The sequence below is a fragment of the Lycium ferocissimum genome, chromosome 7, assembly GCF_029784015.1.
Source record: "Lycium ferocissimum isolate CSIRO_LF1 chromosome 7, AGI_CSIRO_Lferr_CH_V1, whole genome shotgun sequence".
Taxonomy (NCBI): Eukaryota; Viridiplantae; Streptophyta; class Magnoliopsida; order Solanales; family Solanaceae; genus Lycium; species Lycium ferocissimum.
Window position 1 is genome coordinate 6601459 of NC_081348.1, and position 27661 is coordinate 6629119.

The window sequence follows — 27661 nt, forward strand, 5'->3', positions numbered from 1 at the left end:
ACTAATGTTTTTGGTTTCATGCATAATGTCTATATAGATATATATAAATCATGTATACCTTTTCGTTTCATGTATAATGTGTGTATAAATGTATATAATTCATGTATAAATTTTTATTTCATGTACAATGTGTGTATAAATGTATATAACTCATGTATAAATGCTACTATTGTATATCCAATCAAAATTATAGAATTATTATTAATTTGTAAGTATAAATTACTTAAACAGAAAATAAAATAGTTTATAAGAAAATCTTGGAAATTACGTATATGTAACATAAAATAATATACATTTGTAATATATACACGAATTATACATAAAATATACATGCAAAGGAAAATACCCATAGCACAGACAAAAAAATATATATATATATACACATGCAAACACATTTTTTAAACATATATATATATTTGGGTAACCAAAAATGGAATAAAGAGATGACCATTAGTATTCTTTTTATTTGAGTAAATTAATAATCTAAGAATAAATACAAAAAAATGAAAGAGATCTTTTTAATTAGAAAAGATAATGTCATTATCTTTTAAAAAAGATTTTAATAATGTATTTTATGCTAGGATTTGAACAAAATTCATTTTTCTAATTCTAGAATCATCTAACACAACAAAATAATTCCAACAACTTCAAATCTATTCCGTAATAAATATAACCTTAATTTAGAATTTTCGCACAAATTAACCTTACAAGAATAGTAGTAAACAATAATTAAAGTACATTAATAAAGAAAATATTTTAAACCTATAAGGCTAAAGAAACAAAATATTGGACGTTTTAAGGATAAAAGATATTGTAATACCTAATAAACGCTTCAGTTGTAAGAGAAAATTTGGATCCAAAGTTACCCTAATTTTACCACAACGTATAAAGACAAATAATATATTCTCTCCATCCCAAAATATAAAGGCATTTGACTAATTTCTAAGCAAAATTTAGTTATATTAATTCAATATTTTAAAATTAAAATTTAGACATTCGGAAAATATACGGAAAACACTATATATTGCAATTCTCCTATCAATATGGTGAAAAGTTTCTTAAAATATTAGTTAAAATTTATATTTAATTTGACTCCCGAGAAGTGAAATGTAACAAATATTTTGAGATAAAGGTGTAAAAAATAATATAATAAGGAGCAAAAAATATTCACAAAAGTCCTCACAATATTGACCAATTACAAAGGCCTAAGTGGAATAAAGAATGATGGTAAAAGTGAAAATATGTAGGGAAAAGTAATAGCAACACCAATTATAAAGAGCCCAATGGATTGTCTTAGAAAATAAATGAGAGCAAAAATGAGAACAAGAAAAAAAAACCAAAGCCACATGTAAAAATTTCATAGGATCAAAGTTCATTGTGAGGACTACAAAAATCTTTGATTCCCTCTTATATATAGTTATAATATTTGGGTAACCAAAAATGGAATAAAGAGATGACCATTAGTATTTTTTTTATTTGAGTAATTGAAAAAATAAGAGAAAAAACGAAAGAGATCTTTTTAATTAGAAAAGATAATGTCATGATCTTTTAAAAATGGAGGCTTTTTCGCCTAGATTTATGCTAGGATTTGATACGGTTAGATGTATTGTATGACTAATTGTTGTAAACTATCTTTTAGGGCTAGATTAAGTTGTATAGATTATGGGCTTGGCTAATTATGTTTTCTTTCCCAAAAAGATGGCAAGGCAAAGTTTCATAGAAATTATGTTTTTCCACGCAAAGTTACATAAAAATTGTGCCTTGTCCGGCATAGTTATGTAAAAATGAAGTTATTTGGCATTAGTTGTGTAGTAACTAATTCGCTCGGCATAAGTTTATAGAAACTTTGCCTTGTCCGACATAAGTTCTGTCTTGTCGGGCATAAGTTCTGCCTTGTAGGGCATAAGTTCTGTAGAAATGAAGTTATGTTGGATAACTTCATTTCTATAGAACTATGCCGGACAAGGCATAGTTTCTATGTAACTTTGTCCTACAAGACAAAGTAGGTAATATATCCGAATTTAAGACAAAGTAGGTAATATATCCGAATTTCTTTTTTATTTTTTCGATGCAGGGGTACCCTTTTTTGCTACTTAAAGTGCCGAAGGACAAAAATTCAAAACCAATTATTTGAGGGCCCCATCCCAAGATAGGGCCGTTCCTGCGAATTGCCCATAATTAAAGTTTTCAAAACAGATTGGCTCATTTGCAAGATTTCCCTTCAAAGGCACTGGTTTTTAATTTTTGCCCCTCAAATTGGTCGTCCTTAATTTTTGTCCTTCGCCGAATACCCCGAGGTCCTGGGATCAAACCCTGGCTCAATAAAAAACTAAAAAATAAAAATTTCACAAGGCAGAGTTGCCTAGCAAAATTAGGCCTATTCGGGCAAAAGTTAGACCTTAAGGCAGAGTTTTGTAAAATTTCAACTGAATTAAAAAAAAATTGCCTTAATGCAAACCTCTACCTTAAGGTAGAGTTTTGCCTTCAGGCATTAAAGGCAACACTCTAGCTTAAGGCAGAGTCAAACTTTGCCTGATCAGCTAGAGTTTGCAGTCAAACTCTGCCTAATCAAGCAGAGTTTCAAACTCTGCCTTGCGAATCCAAACTCTATCTTGCGATTTTTTTAAAAAAATTTTACTAAGCGGGGGTTCGAACCCTGAATCAGGGTTTTTAGCGAGGGGCAAAAATTAAAGACCACCAATTTGAGTGGCAAAAATTAAAGACCAATGCCTTTGAAGGGCATTCCGCACAAAAAAATGAAAGGGATTGGCTTAGCCCAATGTAGCTTAGTCCTCACGAACTTTGTATTTCAACAGGCTAGAACTGGTTGACCCTTCATTTAAAAAGACCTTAACAATATCAATCTAGTTCAACCCAATTCTGGGGGCGTGTTGTGAGCTAGACGGGCCAACCCTTTAAGAAGAAATTTAAAAATATTGTAAAAACTTTCTATCACCACTTGTTACATACCTCTATCACCACTTGTTACATACCTCTAGCGGCTTGAAAGCCTTCATCGATAGTTGAAATATGGTAAAAAGAATAGTTAATGGTAAAAAACGCATATAACTATTACTTTTTGCGAGTTTCACACATATCAATTAATTTCTTTTTACCTGAACTGTCACCATCTATGTATTAAAATATACCTCGAAGCTGATCAAGCCAACTATCAGTTGTTTTCTTTTTCTATCTGAACTATCAATACATAGATAGTGGCGGTTCAGGTAGGAAAAGGGAACAACTAATAGTTAGGGTATGAAATTCGCGAAAAAAGTGATAGTTCAAGTGTGTTTTTACCATTATATCTAAGGAAAGTGTCTTTGGCACATCTCAAACTATGAAAATTCCAAGTACTTTCCGTAACATATCCAACATTAAGAACTTTTTTAATTTTTTTTTTGGTATAGGCGGGTGTATGCACATACTATATTTTAACTTAGTTTCTTTAACTGGAAATTAATAAATAGGTAAATAATATGAAAAAGTAAGTTTAGGATAACAGAACACCCACATAATTTAAATTGGTAATTGACAATTTTATCATAATTTAGATGTGTTTCTATATCTTTATCCCAAAACAAAAAATTAGGATGTTAAAGGTCACATCGCCACATAATTACCACAAATGCTAAGGCAAATAAATAGTCCAAGGATTCAGAAGCCTAAGAGCAAAATCTAAGAGAAAAGGCCATAAATAGTCCCTTATCTATGGGAGTAGGTGACAGGCTAAAATTTGCTTGCAGATTCCTTAACTATAAACTTAGTTTCGCAGATTCTTTAGTCCTTTAATTACCCAAAAACTTATCAAATTTGGTCTCCATCTATTTTTTTTTATACAAACAACGTACAAACTCATAAACCTTCGTGAGATTAATCGTTGAACCATTCCTCAGACCTATATTTCTCTCTCCTTGCTTCTTTTTCCTCAAGTTCATTCTTTAACCTCAACTTTTTTCCTCAAGTTCTCTTTCGCGTTTCATAACCGACGGATTGCGTATTAGAACACTTCTAACAACAAAAAGAACCGACTTCTCCTTGCGTGTCTTCATCACATTTTGGTCGATTTTGTTAAAAAAAAAAAAAAAAAAGCATATGAACGGTCTCACGTCGGTTTTTTTTTTTTGAAAATTAAAGAATGAAATAGAATTTGGAATCGAATGATATGTTCCTTGGCATTAAAGGGCTTTACCACTAGACCACTGATATTTTTTGTTCATATACTTACATTGATTTAATTTATACTGTTTTTTCGCTCTAAAAATGGAGACGGAAAAAAATCGACTGACTCCATCGGTTTATTTTAGAAAATGATATAAAAATAATTATATTTTTTCGCGCATTTTTGTGCAAAAGTTCTCTCGAAAAACAAGAACGTTGGTTTTCTTAAAAAAAGATTTAAAAAAATTATTGAAAAATATTATTAAATTGGAATTCTCGGTCTTTGTTGGTTTTTTCCATAAGTTTTTCAGGTGTTTTACCAATTTTTTAGTAGTGTTTGAGAAGAATGGTTGATAAATTGTAGCCCGAGTTTATCTTTTCGAATTTTAGTAAGATTTTCTTTAAGGTGAGAGCGATACCAATGTTAGAATGCTCTTTTTTTTTTTTTTTTAACAAGAGGAACTTGAGGAAAAACTCCTTTGGCTGTGAGAGAAAAATAGGTTTAGGAATGGTTTAACGATTAATCTGTAATGAAGGTGTATGAGTTTAGCCCTTTGTTTGTATAAAAAAAATTGGAGACCAAATTTGATAACTTTTTTTTGGATAGTTAAAAATATCGAAAACCGTAAATACTAAATTTTATATTTTACCGAATACCCCGAATGGATACCAAAAGGACTATTTATTCGGTTTTCTCCAAAATCTAACGTAGCAAAATAAAGGGTCCGCTACGTAATAGATTTTGCTCTCCACAAATTAAGGCTACAAAAAAATATGGGATATTGCAGATTTGGAGGGAAAAATATGGAGTATTACATACATGGAAGCAAAAACAAATTGACGGTAAGTTTATTGGGCTCCCTCGTTGTAGTTCTTTTTTGCTTCAAATATTTTAGGACTTCCCTCCTTTCAATTCCAAAAATTGCAACTTTCTTTATAAATTAAAAAATTTCAAATAATTTTTATTATTTTCTTCAAAGCTTGGAAACAACTTCTGGCTGTGCTTGAGGCAAGTCTATTTTACAGACAGTTAGAGATTATTACAGAAATTTATGGGTTAGAACTAGATTTAGAGTTCTTGAAGTACTTCTCACTCCCTTTGTCATGTGATACAGTTTGAATTTCGAGAGTCAAACAAGAAAATCTTTTGACTTCAATTTATTCGAATTGTTAATAAATTATACATCAAAAAACTTAAAAGATTGTATGATCGAATTCACGTCAAACTAAAAAAGTTCGACTCTCGAAATCTAAACTGTATCACATAAATTGGCACGGAGATAGTATATTATTTTCACAGATTATGTAATTTCACACGAATAGCCTTCATACATTCTATCTATTAGTTGAAATTTTGCCACTGATTTGCAGTTTGAAGACAACAGGAAAAAGAAGGCAACACTACTGGAAGAGCATTGATATAGAGTTCAGGACTCTTTGTAAGGCTTTTGCATGTTCGTATCTGCTTTTTATTTCGTTTAATAGTATGGAGATCTAATTCTTTCTGTGTAAGAAATTTTACAAGTTTTTTTTTTTCTTTTTTTCTTGTGTTCTGAAAGTATTTTAATTAGGCTCTTTATATATGTTTGAATTTTAAAATATATCTAAATTAAGCTCAATCAATTATTAGTTTGATACTATTAATTTTGTAAAAGTAGGATTTACTCAGGACACTTTTATTCTATCCATGTTACATAATTTTATCTTTTGGGTATCTAGTAGTGTTCTATTGCTTAGCCGTGATTATTAAAAAAAAGGGCAGACTAGTGCACAAAGCATCCAGCGTTAGCAGGGTCTGGGAAAGCATATCTTAAAAAGAAAATTGAGCAATAAGGTTTGCGATATTAATTTCAGATTTTTTCAATCTGGATATTCCTTTTATAGTTATAATCAACAATATATCCTTATTCATTAGTTAAGTCTGATGTAAATATCCATATGTTGTGATGCATATGTTGTGATATGTTCTTTCTAGTTTCTGAGTATTGTGGAGGATAAAACCTGGATAGTCCCTTAAGTATGGGAATAGAAATATTTTGATCCCTTATTTATATATTGGTTATTATAAAACATCTCTAAGTTTGCTAAAGTAGATAATTTGATCCAAGCTATAATAGTGTTACTATTTACTAAAACTGACGGGAAAAGGCACAAACTAATGGCACCATCTGTTAAGCTTTTGGTGAATTGTCGAAGTTGTTTTTGGCTACTTTTTTTTTGCTGAAGCATTTTCTGAAGTAGTTTTTTTCTGTTGAAGACACTTTAGCTACTGTTAATTTTTTTGAAACTGTATATAACATCTGAATTGTAGTTTATTGTGAAAGGAATACGTGTATTCAAAATCTTGTGTAAATGAAACTTTAGCTATATTTCTCGATTTAAATCTTCTTTTTTTGGGAGTGAAACTTTAGTTATTCGTGCAACTTCTTCATAAATATACTTTAATAGTGAAACTTTTAGAAGTGAACATGTCCAACTTCATTAGCCAAAAAAGATAAGGAGTCACGAGTTCTTCAAGTGACTTGTTAACAGAGGCTGCTGTTAGTTTGTGTCTTTTGCTGTTAGTTTTAGTAACACTATTATAGTTTGGACCAAAGCTATCACTTTTGCAAACTTAAGGGATGTTTTATATTCATTAGCGTATATAACGGATCAAAATATTTCTATACCCATGCTTAAGGAACTGTCCTGATTTTTCCTCGAGTATTCTGCCTGTGTATATCTATTTTATTAATATTGTTAGTTGAGGATGTATGACTACCTTTCTTAGTTGATTCTATTTTGCTATGTGTATAGGTTATACTCTTAATGGATAAGAGTTGGATAAACATATTGAATAGGCTTGATCCTTTATATGAGAATGGAGCCAAAGAGTTTCTTCATTTTGCCTCATTAGATAGGCCCAATTCCTCCGAAATCTTGTGTCCATGCCGAAAATGTCGTAATAGAAAATTTGTTCCTAAAGATTTGATTGTTGAACATATTGTGGTTGATGGATTTCTAACTAGTTACACTAGTTGGATTTTTCATGGTGAGAAATCATCACAAGTAACGGGACCAGATACTCATGGGATTGTTCGAACTTTAGGAAAAAGACCAGCTCCAAGTTTAGTTTTTGGCCCAGTAAATAAACGATCCCAGGCGGAGCAACGAGATTTTGATGCAAGGGTTGAGATAGAAGTTCAAAAAGCTACCTCAGCTATCCGAATTGATATGGAGAAAAGGTTGGCTGAAGCAAAGAAAGATATGGAAGCAAAACTAGATGAAAAAGTATTAGATGAAAAAGTAAAGGCAAGGATCCAAGCATATTTACAAAGTATGGGTTTCAGGAATGGCTCTAATAGTAAAACAATCAGTACTGAACAGGTAAATAATTTCGTTGCTCGTTCACATTTTTTTCCTCTCTAAGTTACTTTTGCCATTTATTTTTCTTTTAGTTATAATATTCTTCCTCTTTGTGATAGCTTTCCGATAACTCAAATGAAGACCGCCAACAATCATTATCACCGGTTTCAAATGTTCAAACAAATAAGGTGAGTTTGTACGTATTGTAATTAGTTAACGTTGAAGTTTCAAGTTTAATTTCCCAGATGTTGTGATCTCGTGTTTGAAGCAGAATAGGTGGGATTTTTTTTGTGTGTGGGGGGTTATGAAAACCTATATAAAATGCATGTCAAGTAAATCTTCACCCAATGTAAGGTCTTTAAAGCATGCGTGTAAGAATCACAGCAACTTCATACCTGCATTCAAAATAGGTGCATTCAAAATAGGTGAGAGTTTAGTTGTTAATATATTGGATTTTCTTCTTCAGAGAGTGCAAAAAGCAGAGGAAATTTGGTATCTTAAGACTAGAAAGTGAGAATAATTGAGAAAAGTTGATCAAAGACTGAATGAAAACTCAAAACCATAATGCTCAAAAGAGAAGAGAAAGCACATTTTTTTCTCAAAGTGTATTCTAGTAGTAGTAGTAGTAAACTGATAGAAGTATGGAAAATGGTAGTAAAAAAATGCTGCAAAAGATGAAGAAAGAAAAGAACTAGAGGAAAATCCCTGAAAAGTGAATGACCAAAACCTTGTATTATGAGCCTTAAGAAATCCCAAGAAGTGTTTCCGAAGAAAATAGATGTAAAAGAATGAAGAGATTGTACAAAATGAAGGAGGGGAAACAATAATACGGTATTGTTTTCGCTGAGATAAAGGCATAAAAATCAGAAAGAATATATAGAACTAAAATATATAGAACTAAAATCGTGTTTTTAGCATTTAACTATCATTTTCTGAAACCAACACTTTTGATGTTATTTGACGTTATCTTCCTCCCCTTCCTTCCTCTTTTTCGTTAATTAATAGTAACAAAAATGGATTTGAGCAGTCGCAAAAATTTATAATTCCATTTTCATGTTTGATCCTTTTGCAGCACTTTTGAAGAATGTGATTTTAATTATTGGCAAGTAATGCTCGTGTGGAAAGATGGATTCCATTAGCCTTGTTGCAAAATTTATTCTAGAAGTTTAGGGAATTAATTCAGATAAGGAGAGAATTTCACGTAGTTTCATGTTGAAATTACTTTGGCTTTTATGTTTTAGTTAGAATTTGTTTTATTTGAGATATAACAAGTAATTTGATTTGACAGTGTATAACTTTTAAGGAGACTTTATTCTGCCACCACTTTGTTTTTTGAAATACAATCTAAAGACCTTTCTCATTTCATGTTTGTCACATTGTGTAGAAAGGTTGATATTTATGATTGTTGAATACACATATTTGCGTCAGGATGAAAATTGGACAGAGGATTATTGCCGGATTACTTTGTGTTTAATCTTGACTGAAACTTGTTGTTTAGATGCTTTATTATAAATTATAATCCTCTGGTACAAGATTATTGTACACTTAAATAGTTTGGCATAAAATTCTATACCCTGGGGTAGACACCATAGAGTAAAAATGAGGTAGGAGGTGGAATATATATCGGTTAACTATCACATACTCCTATTAATGTAGTTTGATGTAAACACCGAGCTAGCAGGAGTAAACTTTTAGTAGGAAGAAAGAAAAGTACTGAAAAGTATATACTGTATAGTATAATAATTAACCTAAATGTGATACTCGTAATTACAGACGAACATCAGATAAATTATGAATTCTATCGTACACATTATTTTCGGTTTGATTTATATATGCATATTGCAAAAATAAATAAATAGATACATAAAGCTCAATTACGCTTGTATTGAATCTTTTGACTTTAGATTTGGAATTCACCTATAGTCCTAACAATAGGTCCACCAATCTTGGCATCCACTTAGTACAATTCTTTACATACAAGCTAGAATAGTTTTAGGAGACCTCGTGGTTTACCCAGCGGTTGCTATCAGCTGTTCGAGTTCGCTTATCTTCGACTTGTGAACTTGACTGATACAAAGCTTCATGATAGCACCTCAATTTTCCCCATTGGTTCGATTTATGATTTACTATTCATGGTCGTTGACAAAATTCATCCATTTATCACTTGTCAGCATCCTCATTTGTGGCAAATGCATCAAGCCCTTCACCAGAAAGCCTAAAACGCTTCACATCTTCCAGGGTATAGGCCCCCATTCCATGGTAAAAATCAATGGCATTTTTATTCCACCCAAGTGTAAGCCAATCAACTGTGGAGAACCCATTTTAACAGCCTGTGATGCCACAGCAGAAAACAACATATTCCCAAATCCATACTTTCTATAACACTCCCTAACATACATGTTTTCAATAAAGAAACCAGGTTTCTCAAAGTATCCCGAATAGCTAGGGAAAAAAAGGACATAGCCAGTTATGAAGACGTTATTATCTTCATTGGTTCTGAATAGTTCTAATTCCGGGTCTAATATAGGTGAATCAAGGTTAATAGTTTTCAGAATAGGGTCGAAAATAGAATTTTTCGTGATATTTTGAGGAAAAGTACTGGGTGAGACTTCAAGAATTAATGCGGTCACTGAGTGAAAAGGAGGAACAAGTATTGGATTTGAAAAGATTTAAAGTAATAGAAGCCTCAGTGGCGTTAAAAACCTTTATGTAATTGTGATATTTTGCCATTTGATACATGAGTTTGTGAATGTGTGGCATGTCGGATTCTATGGCAAGACGGACTTTGCCTGAGATTCGATTGCTGAAACTAGGTTTTTCACTCATTGTTGGTATTGAGGCCATTGAAAATGTCCGAAGCTATAGGAGTTTCTGATACGATTGTGACAATAGTTGTGACTATAATAAATTAAACTTACGTATACGGTAGGATATGTATGTTCTACTTTCTGGAGACCTTTTAATTCAGTGGCTATTTGGCGTAGCCATATAGAGTGAAGGATGGTCAGTTGAACGAACACCTTTTATTAAAAAATTATATTGTATATAAGTTAAATTAAACTTTAGCGCTCTTAAACAAAATTCCTAACTTTACCACTGTGTTAATCTAATAAAATTACTCAAATATCTTTATCGAAAATTGGAGCCAAACGGGAAGAGATAGAATGGGGTGCCTTTTTCTTACTAATAATTCAGATTGAGAACTATCACATCACCCTTGTCTCTTGAATGTTTTTTTTTTTTTTGGTTAACACTGAAGAAAATAAATAATAATTCAGGCAAGTGGCCAACTATCTGATAATTATACTGTTCAAAATAACAATATCCTAATTTCAACTCAATTTCAAAGTTCAACCAACTACAACTGTATATTACCAGTTCTTTATTCTAGCATTTTGCAACTACAATAAGTTCTATCTAATTAAAAATGTTATCTTCCCCTACTAGCTATTACTACTACAATAAGATTAAAAATTATTAATTGCTTAATTCAACAACATTTTGAATAGTTTGACCTGATTTTTTCTTAAAGGGAAACTATATATGTCCATCAGGACATTTTTTTTTTTTTTTAAATTTACGCCTTAAGGAGGCGTGGTCCTTTTATTTCATACCCAAGAAATATACAGGAAACAGAGATTACAGCAATGAGCTGAACCTCTGAAGCTTTTACAAGCCTACTTGCTAATGGCTACCATTCACACAGAGTTAAGACTCTCCAAAGCAAAAATTCAGCTCCCAAAAAGATAACGAGACAATTATACATATATATTCTTCCTCTGCTTTTGTCTTATTGAAGCCATGTTGTCTTTATCCAAGATATATGCCCCTGTTGCTTCTTTAGGGAGATCCTTGATATCATAGAAAACTTCTTCTTGTCCCTCCATAATCCATTTGGTTAAGGCATTCGCAACTTGATTTGCTTCTCTGTGATAAGGGTGAGCTATGTGATTTGTTTGAGAAAGCAACTGTTTGATCTTGTCAATTGATTCTTGAAGCTGCCAGGCAATGTTAGATTTTTCTTTTACCATGTTGATGATGATAAGAGAATCACTCCAATATAATATTCTGATATCCTTTTGGTAAACACCATTGTAAACCATAAATTGCGGCTTTTGCTTCTGCTAAGTTGCTGCTCCCTTTACCTAGAAATTTTGCAAAAGCCATAATAATTTGCCTACTGTAATCCCGCACAATGCCTCCTGCTCCAATCAGGTCCTTTCTATTATGATTACCAACCGGATTCGACCTAACTCAATAATTTTGATTTAAACTATGCATTTGTCTTAAAAATTCATTGTGCATGTACAAATTATTAATTTAAAAATCAGTAACTTAAAAAGATTAAAATTCAGAACTCATAAGCTTTAAATCCTGATTCCGCCTCTGATGTCCAAACTAGGCATCAGTAATAAGCGGAGGCAGGTTGGCTTGCACTGCACAGTCGCTCAAGTGATACTCATAATAAGGTGATGCATGGCGGTTATAGTGTATAATCTATCAGACAATCATATACAGTGATTTAAATACCTTCTTAATCTATAATATAAGTCTATATTAGTCGAACGGTATACATATCGAAGAGAAATCGAGATAAATGGAACGATTTTAAAAAGTCTAAATTTATACACAATAAAATAATCGAGAGATTAATATGGTATATATTTCTTAAAATAACTGGCCGAAACCAAACCATTGACATCAGTATTTAATCTGGGCTTCCAGTAAACTATAACATACAAGAATAGTCCTAATCTAAACTTGATATCATCCTCACTTCAGAGGTGGATGCAGCCTTATCGCACAAGGTTCATCTAAACTCAATAGTCTTGACACGAAATATAAATTTATGTATAATAATTCACTAAAATTGTAATAAATAGTAGGTGTGAACCCATAATTTTAAAATATAATATGTTCAATGCTAAGAATCTTTAAACTTGATCACAAAAATTTTAAATCCTGGAACCGTCTTTGCTCACTTCTTGGCAAACGCATCAAGTTTCTCAGTAGAAAGCCTAAAACACTTAAGATCATGAGTGACATAAGCCCCCATTCCAAGATAGAATTCAATTGCATTAACATTCCAACCAACAGCAAGCCACTCAATTCTGGAGAACCCCATCTTTACTGCTTGTGATGCCACAGCAGAGAAGAGCATTTTTCCAAAGCCATGCCTTCTATAACACTCTCTAACATATATGTTTTCAATAAAGAAACCAGGTTTCTCAAAGAAACCTGAATAGCTAGGGTATAAAAGGACATAGCCAGCTATGAAAACATCATCTTCATTAATGGTTCAGAATAGATCTGAGTCTGAGTCTAATATAGTTGAGTCGTAGTCAAGATTAATGGTTTTTAGTATCGGGTCGAAACTGGAATTTTCGTTATTTGTAATTGGAGGGAATAAAGGGTTGGGTGAGATTTCAAGAATAAGTGATGTGACTGAGTAGAAAGGAGGGCAATGATTATTGGATTTGAAAAGATTGGTAGAAATGGAAGCCTCAGTAGCGTTAAAGACGTTAGTAAGTTTGTGATATTTTGCCATTTGATACATGAGTTTGTGGAGATGTGGCACATCAGATTCCGATGCGAGACGGACCCTACCGGAGATTTGAGTGTTGCTTTGATTTTTTTTGGCTATTATTGTTGTTGCGGTTGTTTTTGTTGGTTTCAAGGCTATTGAAAGTATGGGAAGATTGGTAGACATGAAAGCGTCAGTGGTATTAAAGACCACAATATAATTGTTTTATTTTTTTGTTTGATACATGAGATTGTGGAAATGTGGTACGTTGGATTCCCTCGCTATGCTAACTCTACTGAATATTTGAGTGTTGAAACTGATTTTTTCGGCCATCGAAAGTATGGGAATTTAAGCTATAGGCGCTTTCAACTATGTTGTTATGGGCTTAACTTCTCGTGACCCTTAGTTAGTCTAAAGCTCATCGACGTATTTATTGAAACACTTAACAAGTGTGTCTTCTGTATAACGGTAATATCAGAATTATATAATAGTAAAACACTTAACAAGTGCGTTAGCTTTGTGAGATCTTCTCATCTCTAGGCAACAAGAAAAACCATATCTTAAAAATAAAAAAACATATACAAAGGAAAAAAAATCCAAAAGATTCCTTATGTACGTTAGGACTATTATTGGTATATTCTTAGACACCACCGGTCCATGATGATTAACCGAAAAAGAAACGGCTCGTAACTATTATTATTCTTAAACAAAATAATTAAATCAGAATTTGTAATGCTTAAAGAGAAACAAAAACAGTAATATTAAAACAGTAACATTTAAACCAAAATTTAATCTCGACCCTACAAAATTCATTGTTTGTTCTTAAGGAATTTAATTCCTTTTTATTCACAATATCCGAGGTATAGAATTACTTACTCCCAAGATAGAGCAGAATAGAGGTACCTCAAATTCCGGCAACGTTGGGATGCAAAGGCCGAAGCAAATCATACGACATTGCTTTATTTTTGAAACAGTGTTTTCACGCCCCGAACCATGGCCTGGGCTTAACACGGCACTCGGTGCCTTGCTGTATGTGACCATGCGAACCACATGGCTTACTGAATCAACATGGGGCATGAGCTGATGCAGAATATAATATAAAACGTGGATAGTCTGAGTAAAAAATATGACGTCATAGTAATACTGAAAATACTATTTAAACATGGTGCGGTAAATAGTCCGAAAATAAAATAATAAACACCGAGCCAATGCGTTTGTACGACTACCGAACATCGACATAAACATGACTGACTAGTCTATGAAACCTCTGACATGAGTTTGACTGCTAAACTGTTTACCGGGACAAGGCCCCTGGCATGCCTTAACTGTATGACTGAAATAAACATAAATAAAAATAGCACCCCGAATAGAATGGGGCTCACCAATAGCTGATACGTGCAAGTCCTAGCGAGTTGATAGTCGTCCTGTAAATATGTATCGTGAAATGCATGTATTTGTGTGAATAAAAGGGAACGTCGGTACATTCGGGAATGTATTTGGTATGTAAATGATTTCGAATGAAATGAGCATGGGACATGAAAATAATAGAACTAAAACTGTATCTGTAAGCTGAACATAAACATGGGTATCATCTGACATGAGTGTGTGTGTGCGTATATATATATATATATATATATATAACATGAGTAAAAGCATTTTTAGTTGGGAGAGCATTAATATAACGAAAATACATGAATCATAGAAAACGTTAGTTCAAAAATACACTTGACCAACCACAACAATCTCATACCTTGCATATCATGAGACATAAACATGACATGAAAGGATCCAATCAATAAAACATGAAGGAATCATCCTAATTGGGCGAAGCGATCCTTATCCTACGGTGACAAATATAGTTTCAAGCTATCTGAGCCTTCTCAGTAATCTATCCAACTCCTAAAAACATGAACATGAATATAGGTGACATATGAGCCCATGATTTTCTTAAACACGATTTGTAGACATGAATTGTAAGTATAATATAACATGAATATATAATTACGTTATATACTTGTATGAAAACATGGAGACATGTTGGAATTTCATGGTATTTAGCATAATAATTCATAACTTTTATTTAAGAACCCATAGAATGCAAAGTATGGGTTTTCATGGATTACGGACAGATTCTCAATAACCAAAATGGGATATTAAGAACACAACAATGAATTATTAATACAACATGGTATACTATGGTACATGTACTTAGGGTTATCATGAATACGTCTAGAACCCTAGTTTTTGGTGATCTTTCGTATAATCATGAAAGAACGTGGTGTGGGGAAGAACAATTATGTTCCCACACGTGGATAGAAACCCTACATACCTGTAAACGCTCCAAAACTTATAATAGAATTCCAAAAGCTTAAATCTTGAGCCTTGAGATGGGTTTTCTTGAAAACCCTAGGTTAGGAATAATGAACTCTCATTAGATTACGTGAATACATGTTAGAATTGACTTGGGAGGGCTTGGAATGGCTTACCTTAATGTCTTGGATTGATGGGAGAAAAGGAACTTCGTTCTAGGGCTTGAAGAATGTGAAAAGTTGGAAATAAACTTGAACCCACATATTTATACTTAATTGAGTCAGAAAGTTATATGGTTTGTTGACACCTAATTTTGGCTCGCCGTGCTTAAAATTAACGTTTTGGGGGGCCCTAATTAGTTAAAGAGCACGGAACAACATTTTTGCATTTTTCGACAATTTTTCGATAATTATCCTTATTTTAGGAATTTTATCAATTTATTGTCATTTTCGAGAAACATTATTTTTGCACATGTACAGTGTAATACTACCATTTTTTGTGGAGATCATAGTCGTTTCTTAATTTTATAGCCTGTATAATTTGATATCTTATACATTAATATTTATATTTTATACATACATTATTATTTATACATATACTAGTTAACTATATTTTAGTACAGTCCGTCAGTGCAGAGAAAATCGGAGCAATTAACTTTTTAACGCAGAGCAAAAATTCGATCAAGTCAAGGTCTCGTCACCTTTTAAAAAGTTGATATTTGAGGTGATGGGTTGAGTTCTTGATCCATTGGTTAATACATTTTTACACATGGGTTAAAAGGGGTAAAGGGGACAAGGGGTGACATTCTTTTATTTTTTGGATAATAAATGGGGTCATTTTATATTATAAGTAAAAGGGAGGGGGGCATTTCTATTTTTTAGGTACATATTTTCAGATTTTTGTTTAGGTTTAGTTTTGTCTAACAAGCTCAACATCTCTCTCTTCCCTCTCACAAAGACCACATTACACTACCTCACATATATTTTTTCTTCTCTCTACACTCTTCATAGGAAGACTAGCAAGGCTAGCATCTTCCTCTTCTCTTTATATTCTTTTTCTCTCTTCTTTTTTCGTACATTGTCTTTATATTTTATACATTTTCTTCAAATTTATTATATGCATTGTCTTTATAATTTTTTATATACATAACATACATTGACTTTATATTTATTCATCCATTTGTGTTTATATTTGTTCATGCATTTGTCTTTACATTTATTCATACATTTATTTTTACATCTATTCTTGCATTGTCTTTACATTTACTCATGCATTGGTCTTTATATTTAGTCATGCATTTGTCTCTACACTTATTCATGTATTGTGTAACGACCCATTTGGTCGTTTAGCACTTTTAGGCATAATATTCCTAAAACACCCTTTTCGTGGTCAAATCTTCTTGTTCATAGTACGCGATAACGGGTGATTCGGTTATTTAATTGACGAGTTTTAGTCCTCATTTGACATGCGAGGACGAATGTTCTAAAAAGGGGAGAATGTCACACTCCATAATAATCCTTGCTACTTGTATTAAAACAAGAAAGAATGAGTTAAGAAGGTTCAAGGAAAGTTAATCGAGTTAGTAAGAATATCGTTATAAATATGGTTGTCTTAAGTATCTCGAGGTGACACTGTAAAAAAAAGGATTTGAAATCGCGTTATGAGTATGTATATGAGGTAATGTGAGTGACCTTTTAAAGTATTTGAGATTATTAGTAATGATATAGAAGATGGACAAAAGATAGGAATATACTTTTTCGATTGGAGTTTCGTCGAAGCTTTGTGAGTTCTACTTATGGTTATGGTGATTCTACGGACCCTTCGAGACATGTATATGAATTGTTATGGATGTAAATGACTGTGTATATGTATGTATAAGAGGTTACATGAGGTTGGAAGAGGATTAGAAGTTAAACGAAATGAATCGGAACAATTTCAGTAAAATCTCGGACCCGATTTTAGCCTATATTGTAGGAGGCACATCTCCTAGTATATGAGGAGTTTTAAGGTGTTTCAAAAGCCTAAAATTAAGTTCATCGAGTCTAGTTTGCAACGCAACAAACAGCTCGTCAAAATGATATCGGGGTAAGGAGATATGGATGATTCAAGTCGGGCTGAGTATTAAGACTATCTCAAGATACAAAGTAGAGACTTTAACTTCCGATTTCGTTTGAAGTCACAATTTATCTACAAATTTTGTTTGGTATAGAAGCATTAATGGAAATTAGGAACTACTTAATCGTGGTGTTAAGTTAAAATTAGTGGCAACAATGAGCCAATATGAACATTAACATGCCATGTCCAAAAGATGACTCAAAGTCATCTTAAATAAGACTACTATGGGAGACATACAAATATACATTTAAATGTGATTCATCCACTACACTTACATTATATTGTGGACAACCAAATTGAAAGAAAGGAGTGTGGAATTCAGCCAAGTGACTGAAAATAAGGCATCCATGTGAAGCATGCATTTGAATATTTAAGCATCTACTACTTTATGAAAGTATACATTATTTTAGGAAGACCCAACATGGTGGAGGGATCATTTCACATTAAATATTGCTCATTCATCTTGGCATAATTACAATGGACAAAGGATGGTGTATGAATCATTCACCACACATACAATTGTCTTGTAAACAATTGAAAAGAAAGAAGAAAGGAGAAACAAGAAGGTGAGGCTTGGCCACACTTGGCCTAAAGTTGTAGAAAAAAATGGAATTTTAAGTGTAAAGTTAATGGAGTGACTCATGCCATAAGTGGAGCATGTGACCAACTTGTAGGCATCAAAGTTGAACCAAATAATGACTAAGGAATCAGCCATTACATTCATTTCAACTTCACAACAAAGAAAGAAAACCTAGAGAGGAAAGAGGAAGCTTTCGGCCAAGGGGCTGATTTTTGAGCCCTTTGAGTCTTGATCCAAAAATTATTTTCCAAGGTGTTTCAACCCTTTAGAAGGTCCCTAAAACGTGAAGATAGTCTTTGGAGCAACAAGAACCATTTCCATCTCAAGTCACCAACTCTAGCCAAGTAGAGAAGTCAAGTTGTCAAGGTAAGATCTAACTTTCTTTTCATGTATTAAGGGTGATGTAGATGTGTGAATATAAGTTGTATGCATGAAATAAGGTGTGTTGATGTTGGAACATGATGGTAGTTATGGGGTTATATGTGTTGATGTTGAAGTATGGTTGTAACTTGACGAACATGAATCGCGTGCATAAAATCATGAAAGTTGGTGTTGGAATGTTAGTTGGCCGTAGGGACTGTTTTGGTGGAATTAATGGACTGATTTTCTTTAATAAATATGGTTGTTACTATCATAGATCTCATGGTAAAAAGAATGAAAAGAATTGGAAGGTTAAAGGTGAAGTTATGTTAGTATGAAAATGGTTGAATCTATGATTTTATGTGAGCGATGTTGAAGCATGGTGTAGCCGTGTGTGGACTGTTTGTGAAGAAGTTAGTGAACTGTTTTTACTTGATATTTTGATTGTTATTATCATGAATTTTATGATGGAAATGAAGGTGTTTAATGGTTGGAGTTGAAACTAAAGTCATTTGTGAGTTGTTATAAGGATTATAAAAATGACGATATAGCGTAGTTGCGTATGAATTGATGTTGTACTTGTCGTGTGGATAGCTGGTCATAACTTACTGAAATTATATGAAAAGAAGACATGAAATGATGTATAAAAATCGCATGTGGTTGGCTTAGTATGTTCGTAAACGTTTGCAAGAATTCCGAACATCGTTATGTTGTCGGTTAGATTTGTTTTGGACATGTTGTGGTAGTGGACTGTTTTGGACTTGTGTTTTCATTAAGTTGGAAAGAATAATTATAAGTTAAGAGTATACATCATATTGTATGTTGGATGGGCTGTTATAAGTTGTTACATGCAAACGTTAAGGCTACAAACTAATAAAAGTAACTTGAGAATGTCGAAGCCGTATGTGAATCGTTATTGCATGTTTAGAATATTGTGTGGGCTGTCCGGATTGGTATTGAACACATAATTATTGATGTTGTATTGGTAGCGTGTGGTTGGTTTAGATACAAGAGAAAACATCGCCTAAACATCTAGAAAGGAGTTACTAACGTTAGAATACGTTTGAATCTCCCTGTAGCTTAATCATAGTTGTTGGCGTCTTAATATAGGTTGAAGTATTATTGGGTAGCGTACATATTGTGTGACGAATAAGCACTAAAGACCTTGTCCGATCGGAAGCACTTCAAAAGGAAAAAGCTTTGGCGTGAAAGTTCGTGACACCTGTTCGGCATTGAGGTAGGTTACGGTTTACTTTATGTCTAGACTCCGGTTAGCGAAACGTATGTAAATAGTAGTGATTGACGAGGAAAGCATTATAGGCCTTCGGGCATGGTGTGGAGGTAAATTCCATCTAGGTTGGTATTACCGAAATTTGTTATGTGGGCTTGTCGCCATTATTTGTAATCTTGTTATGTGGGCTTGTCGCCATTATTGTAATCTTGTTATGTGGGCTCGTCGCCATTATTACGATATTGTTATGTGAGCTGTCATTGTATTGTAATTTCATGTATTTGATATAATTCTCTCTCTTGTTATCCTTTGGTCATATGGAAGAGGAAGGTTATTGCGAGAATTGAATATTGAATTGCAATCCTAGTATGAATCTATGGAACCTATGATTGCGGTGATTATTGAGGTTGATTCCATGCGAGGCATGCATCCCATATTCTATGTGCTATGTGATGTAATTATCACTAGTTGTATCTTTATCACATACTAGCTCCCTCACCTTATGAAAGGGAAGGGTAATATTGATGATTGAGCCGTGGGCAATAATATGACTTGTACTTGTTTATTGCATATTGGTGATATAGTTGAGACTGATATCATGCATGACATGCTTTCATATTACTCTTATGTTGTTATAATGGTGAGGAGAGTGATTGAGAGACTCCGAGGTCTTTGCCGGAGAGGGTAAAAGAGAGATGAGTGTTTGTTGCCGAGGTTTCTTGCGGGAACGATGGAGTGTCCGATGCCCGAGGTCTTTGCGGGATCGTGAGAGTGTGCTCGTGATCCGAGGTTATATTCGGAGCGAGTGGTACATGGACTTCGCGGGTCCCCCATGGGTCATGACTATGAGGCATTGCCATAGCATGTGTGTACGGGGTGGAGTGTGAGAGGTGACTTGCGCATTGCATAACATTTGCATAGCACGACATTGCATTGCATAGCACTCCATTTGAATGGTCATTCATGTCATTGCATGGCACATTCTCTCGATTGATTCTTGATTTGTGAATTGCGAGTTGTTGTTTGTGAGTATTTATTTTAAAGGTGGATGGAATCGAGGTTTATAGAATTTTCCCTAGGCTTATAATGCGAGATATTGAGATCGTGACTATCGTTAATGCAAGACTTTCTCATGTGCTAGATGTGTGTTGTGTTTGATTACTTATCGCTTACTTGTTAGTTGCTTCTTGTTTATATGCGTGAACTAACCATTGTCGGCCTATGATACCTACGAGCCTAGTGTTGTGCTCATACTACTCTTGCTACACTCCATGCGGAGTGTAGAATTATTTTCAGGTGATGTTCGGAGTCTCACGACCGTTTCGAGGCATTCGTCAAAGACGTTTGGGTGAGCTATTGCAACCTTGAGTCTCTCCTTAGATTTTGTTGTTCTCTATCCTTAAGCAAGTCGTATCCGTTTGAAATCTGTTACCTATTCAAATTGTAAACTTCTTAGAAGCTCTTGTATGAGTCTAGACCAGATTTTGGGAATTTCTTATAATAACAAAAGTATTTATTCCGCATGTTGTATCAAATTAAGGTAGTTATCGAAGGGTTCGCCCACCGGGGAGGGTTAGTGTGGGTGCCGCGTGATCATGATTTGGGTCGTGACATATTGTCTTTACATTTATTCATGCATTTTGTTTATATTTATTCATACATTGTCTCTACATTTTCTTCATATATTTCTCTACATTTTTCATACATCTTTTTTCCGCTTCAACCCTCACTTTTTCCTTTACATCTCTATATTCTTTTATATATTTTTATACCATACATTATATACATATACATGTACATACTTATTTTACCTAACCACTAAGTGAAGAAGGATAAAATTTTCATAAAAAGAGGGTGCACTTTATTGACCAAAAAGTAAAGGGAGAAACTTTTCATTAAAGAGAGTACACTTTATTGTCTCTACATTATCTGTATATTTTTTTACATTATCTTTATATTTTTGTTATATTGTCTCTACAATTTTATACATGTATACATTTTCAAGCATTTTCTTTTACATTTTTTGTACCATCACACTACATGCCTATTTTATTTTTTCTCTACACATTTTGCTCTTTACATTTTCTCTACATCATATTTATATTTACATATATTTTCATTTTTTATATTCATATATTTTTTTTATATACATCATTTCCATATACACTTTTACATTACATACACTACACTAATCCTAAGGTCAAATCAAGTTTCATCATTTTTTTTGTCAAATCACTCTTTTGAAGACTTTATGTCATGTCACTTTTTAACTTTTTCAAATTACTTTAACTAACACATTTTTCTTTCAATTTGCAATTTATTACAAATACTACATTTATGGCCGATGAAGAAATTTTCGTCGATTTTCAAGGCCTCCTATGTACAAAAAACGGATTTTTATTTTAAGTTTATTAATTATTTCTTTGATTCATTCGATAGTTATTTATTCTCTTACTAACACTTTTCCTAAGTGTTTATACAGGTACCCAGAGACACATCCCGAAGACGACACTCGGAAGGAACCCGAAGACTTCATCGAAATCTTGTTTGTATTTACTTTCGCGCATTATTTAAAATTGTACAAAACATAAACTTGGAGTAGTGAAAACTTCACTTTAATGTTGGGCGAGGATATTTAATTACTTGTTGCTTATATGTTTAATTTAAAGTTCGTTATTCGCTTTAGGCAAGACTTAGGCCGTCTACACTTTCACAAATTGATTAAATTGACTCGATATAAATATTTTATTAATTAAATTCACACTTTTGGCGTTTAGGCAAAAATACTAGTCCATCTTTTATTTTATATTCTTTGTACACTTTTAATACAACACACATTTTGTATTGTTTCGTATACACTAATATATATTTTAGTTAAGTTAAATCCACATTTTTGACGCTAGGTAAATTCTAGGCCGTCCATTTACAAATCTTTCATTTTTTAAAGGCATTATATCTTTTTCACTCATTTTTTATACATAATTCCTTATACTTATTTTTTACCAAATTTCTTTTACTATCCTTTTGTTCCTCATTTTTTTGATAGGATATTCATTAAATGAGTACTCTTTTTAACTAAACGGTAGAAACAAGTCAGATCAACTTCACTTTTTCTAATAATTTTGTTATATAAACTCTTTACACCAATGAATATTAGTAGATTATTTTTACATTCTTTATGCACTAATATACCTAGTTATACAATTCTTTAGACATTTTATATTTGATATACACTCTTTTATACTTGAAATATGTTCTTTATATGTTTAATATACATACATTACACATAGACACACATTCTTTATATACCTATTTTACATACTCTTATATTTTTTATACATCTTCTATATTGTTGTATATATTCTTTACACCAACCAATATACCTTTGTACCAATAGATATACACTTGTTTTTACTAACAAATACACTACCATACGAACGAGGTATGTTTTCTTTACACTCCTTTGCACATTCATATCGATATACATTCTTCATAAATTCTTGATACTTGATATACATACATTTTTTATACACTGTATACACTTAGCATATTATCACCTAGTGTAGCTTTTCATGAAATCACAACATTTTGAAAACAAGTAATAATAATGATAAACAGGTGAATAATCCTCCTCTAGTGTTCAGTTAAACTAAGTTTAAGGACTGTCTTCAGACGGGCTCTGAGGGATGCTTAATACCTTCCCCTTCAGGTAAATAAAACCCTTATCTAGAATCTCATATGTTTCGTGGACTAAAACGGAGTAGACACACAAATACATATAGGTTTCCTGATTTTCCTAAAAAATAAGGTGGCGACTCTAACCATTTTAAAGCTAGTTAGAAGAACCGTGAAGTTGCAAACTATTTTGGACCTGTTCAAAATAGGCCGTAACACGGTCCATTTATACGGTCCGCATAAACTGACCGTATTTAACATGGTTGAAAATTCCAAAAACTGAAATTTCCCAAACGCTAATTATGAACTGAGATACGGTTCGTATTTCATTATACATTCACCAAGTACGGTCCGTAATTCAATATACGGTCCGTACTTAAGCATTTAAAAACTTGGCAGAAACTGAAATTTTCCTCCTTCGTGATACAACCCAAAGTACGGTCCGTATCTCAAAATACGGCCAGTACTGTTAGTCTTATAATTCCTGTTTTGCTGAACTGAAGCAGTTTTTGACTTGAGCATTTCCCGTCTGATTTTGTAAGTCCCGAATCATGAACGAAGCCTAGTTTAAAGGTACGAGGTATTACAAGTGAAAAGAAAAGAGAAGAAGAATTTGAAATCTATATAAAAAAATTCTGAATTTATACCCAGGAGAGGTGTCTGTTTTGAAAATTAGATGTGTCTTTTCTGAAAAGGCATGTACGTTTTCAGAAAACAATTGCCTTTATGAAAAAAAGGCGCAAAGAATAAATTTTATCTCCCATTCACAACAAAAACCTCAACAATCTCCCACATGAATAAGAAATGTCCATATGTTTAAAAAATATCAGAAAACATAATTGTCTCTTGATAAGTAAGTTTCTCCGAAAATTTAACTCAAGGTGACATTCAAGTCTTATAATCACTAGAGATGCCAACTTTGACCAGCCCAAGTCAAAGCCCACTTAAATTTGTGATTAAGTTAATTGGGGTCCAAAATGTAATTTTAAAACTTATTAAACTTTTGCAAAATATAAAAAAACCCCAATTTAATCCTAAAAAACCCACCAGCCCCCACCCCCTCATCCTCCTCCAACCCCTCCTGCCCTAAAAAAAAAAAAAAATTTTTTTTTTTTTTTTTTTCACCAGGCCACCCTCCCCCCCCCCCCCCCCCCCCCCAAAATAAAAAATAAAAAATAAATTAAAAAGTTCGGATTTTTTTTTCTTTTTTCACCACTCCTCCCCCCGCCGCCGAAAAATAATTTTTTTTTTTTGGTTTTTTTCCGTCCCCCCCCCCCCCCCCCCCACTCCTCCTCCCACCCCCCCCCGTGACCCACCCCATCTCTTCCAAAAAAAATTAATTTTGGTTTTAAAAAAAAAGTTTTGAAAAGTTTTTGTTTTTGGTTTTTTTTTCCCCCCCCCCCCCCCCCCCCGCCCAATTTTTTTTTTCTTGAAAAGAAGTTTTGAATTTCTTTTTTTTGGGTTTCTTACTCCACCCACGCACCCCAAAAAAAATTAATTTTGTTTAAAAAAAAAGTTTTTGTTTTTGATTTTTTGCACCACCCACCCACCCACCCCCAACTCCAAAAAAAAAAAAAATCTTGAAAAGAAGTTTTGCCGCCACCCCCTCCCCCTCCTCCTCCTCCTCCTCTTTTGCTATTCTTTGTTTTCTTCTTTTATTTAGAAAAAAGTTGCTCAAGAAAAAAAAAAAACTCATCCGATTTACGTAATTTTCAGACCTGATTTTATTTGTGTAGCACTGGGCATTACTTTATGGGTTATTTCCGATCATTTGGTAAGCAAAACAATGTTGTTTTATTTCGATTATTCATTTGGATATAGCTGCTTGATTTTCCAACAATTTACGATTGCGATTCTGATTATTGCAACAAGTGCTAAAGATATTGTATAAGAGCTTCTGAATTTATTGCAACAGCTGTTGTAGTTTTTGCAACACTTGCAACAATTTATGCAGTTGTTGCAACTTCTGTACTAATTTGTTGCAACAACTGCTAAAATGTATATAAATAATTTAGCCTACTTGTTGCAACAATTGTGAAAGCTGTTGGACAGCTTCTACTCTTTCCAACAACTCACTGACTTGTCACAACAAGTAGACTTCTTGTTGCAACAACTACATTAGTTTTTGGACATACAACTGTTGGATGAACAGAGACAACCGAAGTTGTCACCAATAACTATGTGATCAGTTGCAACAACTCACCTAAGTGATATGTTGATCTTGTTCAAATCACAAATGTATTAATAAATTGCTGAAAAATTTCCAATAAGTAATAAATATGTTGCAATAGTTCTGTAACATGTTGGGGTTTTTCCAACAAGTAACATGTTACACCTTGAGAAATTTCATGTTGTTTGCATCATACGTAAACTAACTTAAGTCCAAAGTGAACATGAAGCCCTTACAAGGTTGAGGAGGGTATTTAATAATTATTTATAAGTTTGTATATATATATATATAATCTTGAATTGGAATTGGAGTCATGTTTTGGGAAATTTTATCATTTGTGTTATAAATTGCTTTGAACTATAAGAGGAAGATACATCCTTAGATGGAATGAATTTTTACACAAGTGCGACTAGGGTTCTTGATTATATGCATTTTCGCAAAAATTGTCTTGCAATATGCGCGCATATCAAGTTGTTTGGAAAAATCTTCCAAAGTCTCTTTAACTATACGGAGATGCTATGTTATCATTTTTTTCTTTTTGATGCTTTTCTTGGTAGACGAAGGACGATTTTTAAATCCTTTTTAAGTTCCAAAACATCCCATTCTTCACACCTACTTTCCACATTCTTCTCCCTATATTATTAGAGAGTCCTTGAAGGTTCTCCAACATTCCAAAACCCTCCACACCATATAAAGAGAAGATCAAACATCAAAAACTCAAAGATAATCCATGGAAGATGATCATCCTTGCTTCTATTCAATGTTGTGGTGAACTTGGTCTTGGAAGAAGTTGAGGGAGGTGAATTTCTTCTATTATAAGGTATGTTTTTCATTTTAACTATATGACTAATTTGGTTTAAAAGTTTAACAACTCTTGGGAAGGAAAAAGAATGCACAGGAGAGTCTAAAAGTCTGGAATTTTGGGATTTTGGATTAGATTTAAAAAAATGAATATAAATGATTATTTTTATTATTGTACAATTAGTTGTTTTGGAATTTGGTGGATTTGACCAAGAACTAGGAAGGAAATTATTTAATAAACTCTAGTTTGAACTTCTAGGAAGAGAGATAGCATGAATCCTCTTGAATGTAGTTTCGAAATCTTTGGAGGAATAAAAGAGACGTAAAGTAGTACAAAATCTTTCTTAAGGTTAACTCCTTTAATGGTCTACACATAGGACATATGATTACAACATATAATGGATATAGTAAAAGATAAATGTCCTCCATGATGATGATATTTCTAGAGATACAAAAACATATTATTGAAACAAAATGAGATGAATTTTTGTAATTGTTGTTGATCTACACTACTCGAGTTAAGGTGAGAATGATGATGATTCCATAAAGGATACGAAGAAATGTGTAATTTAAGCTATTATTTATTAATGCTTTGTATATATGTATGATTTTTAGGAAAAATGACAAATAATAGCAATACTAAGTTTAAAATTAAAGTAGAAGATGTCGAATGTGGGATGATATTATATGAGAAATAGAGGAATAAATTTATATTATATATGTATGTGTGAAAATAAAAATAAATGCATGACAGAATACGGGGTTAGAATGGAAATCTCTCTAGAAGACTTTCATATATTTAAGTTATTCAGATTTTACATTATTCGTATTGACATCCTTTTATTTAATGTACACTCATTCTAAAGAGAGAGAGACATCTAGAATGGATTGTACAATGGCTCCATTTGTAATGTTCGTTAGTAATTTGTGTATTACATGGACATGGCGGGGTCCTATCCCGTCCTTATGATTTTGCACTCCAAAAAAATGGATAGTATATAGTTAGATGTTTGGAACTATAAAAGATTTGTCCTTGTATATGTAGATGATATATTAGTATTTATCAAAGACATGAATTCAGAATATTTCATGGTCCACCTAGATATGATTATGAGAAGTATTTAGATTATTTGTAGAAAATGGATCCTTAATAATTAGCAAGAAAAAGATGAATTATGTAAAAACCAAAAAAGTTTTTTAATACATATATTAGTATTTATGTTAGTATTTATGCTAAAACCATATATATATATATATATATATATATATATATATATATATATATTGTGTGTGTTCAATATCAATATATTATATGTTCAGTATGTATTTCGGTTGTTCAAATTTTGTTCAATATTTTCAAATAAGTCATAAAGTCATTGCAAGAGTCAA

General features: G+C 32.7%; 1 protein-coding gene and 2 pseudogenes across 2 annotated transcripts; 1 reads left to right on the forward strand and 2 right to left on the reverse strand.

Annotated features, from left to right (window-relative positions):
- The first annotated feature begins 4864 nt into the window (after window positions 1-4864).
- LOC132062483 (uncharacterized) lies at window positions 4865-22282 on the forward strand. Of its 2 annotated transcripts, none has more exons than XM_059455045.1 (5): window positions 4865-5004; window positions 5533-5600; window positions 6958-7527; window positions 7626-7694; window positions 22109-22282. In XM_059455045.1, exons 3-5 carry the CDS (start codon window positions 6970-6972, stop codon window positions 22226-22228), a joined length of 747 nt encoding a protein of 248 aa, XP_059311028.1. In that variant the 5' UTR covers window positions 4865-5004; window positions 5533-5600; window positions 6958-6969; the 3' UTR covers window positions 22229-22282. The 2 variants fall into 2 exon arrangements, with proteins under 2 accessions (XP_059311028.1, XP_059311029.1); XM_059455046.1 differs by lacking the exon at window positions 22109-22282 and adding an exon at window positions 8579-8713.
- On the reverse strand, window positions 9546-10360 carry LOC132062481 (GCN5-related N-acetyltransferase 8-like; annotated as a pseudogene).
- Window positions 12184-13938, reverse strand: LOC132062482 (GCN5-related N-acetyltransferase 8-like; annotated as a pseudogene).
- Window positions 22283-27661: the final 5379 nt, after the last annotated feature.

Coding starts and splice junctions, on each gene's coding strand:
- LOC132062483 (XM_059455045.1), top strand. CDS start 6,970: ATGGATAAGAGTTGGATAAACATATTGAATAGGCTTGATCCTTTATAT. Junction 7,528..7,625: donor AAACAATCAGTACTGAACAG/GTAAATAATTTC, acceptor TCTTTGTGATAG/CTTTCCGATAACTCAAATGA. Junction 7,695..22,108: donor CAAATGTTCAAACAAATAAG/GTGAGTTTGTAC, acceptor GTGTTTATACAG/GTACCCAGAGACACATCCCG.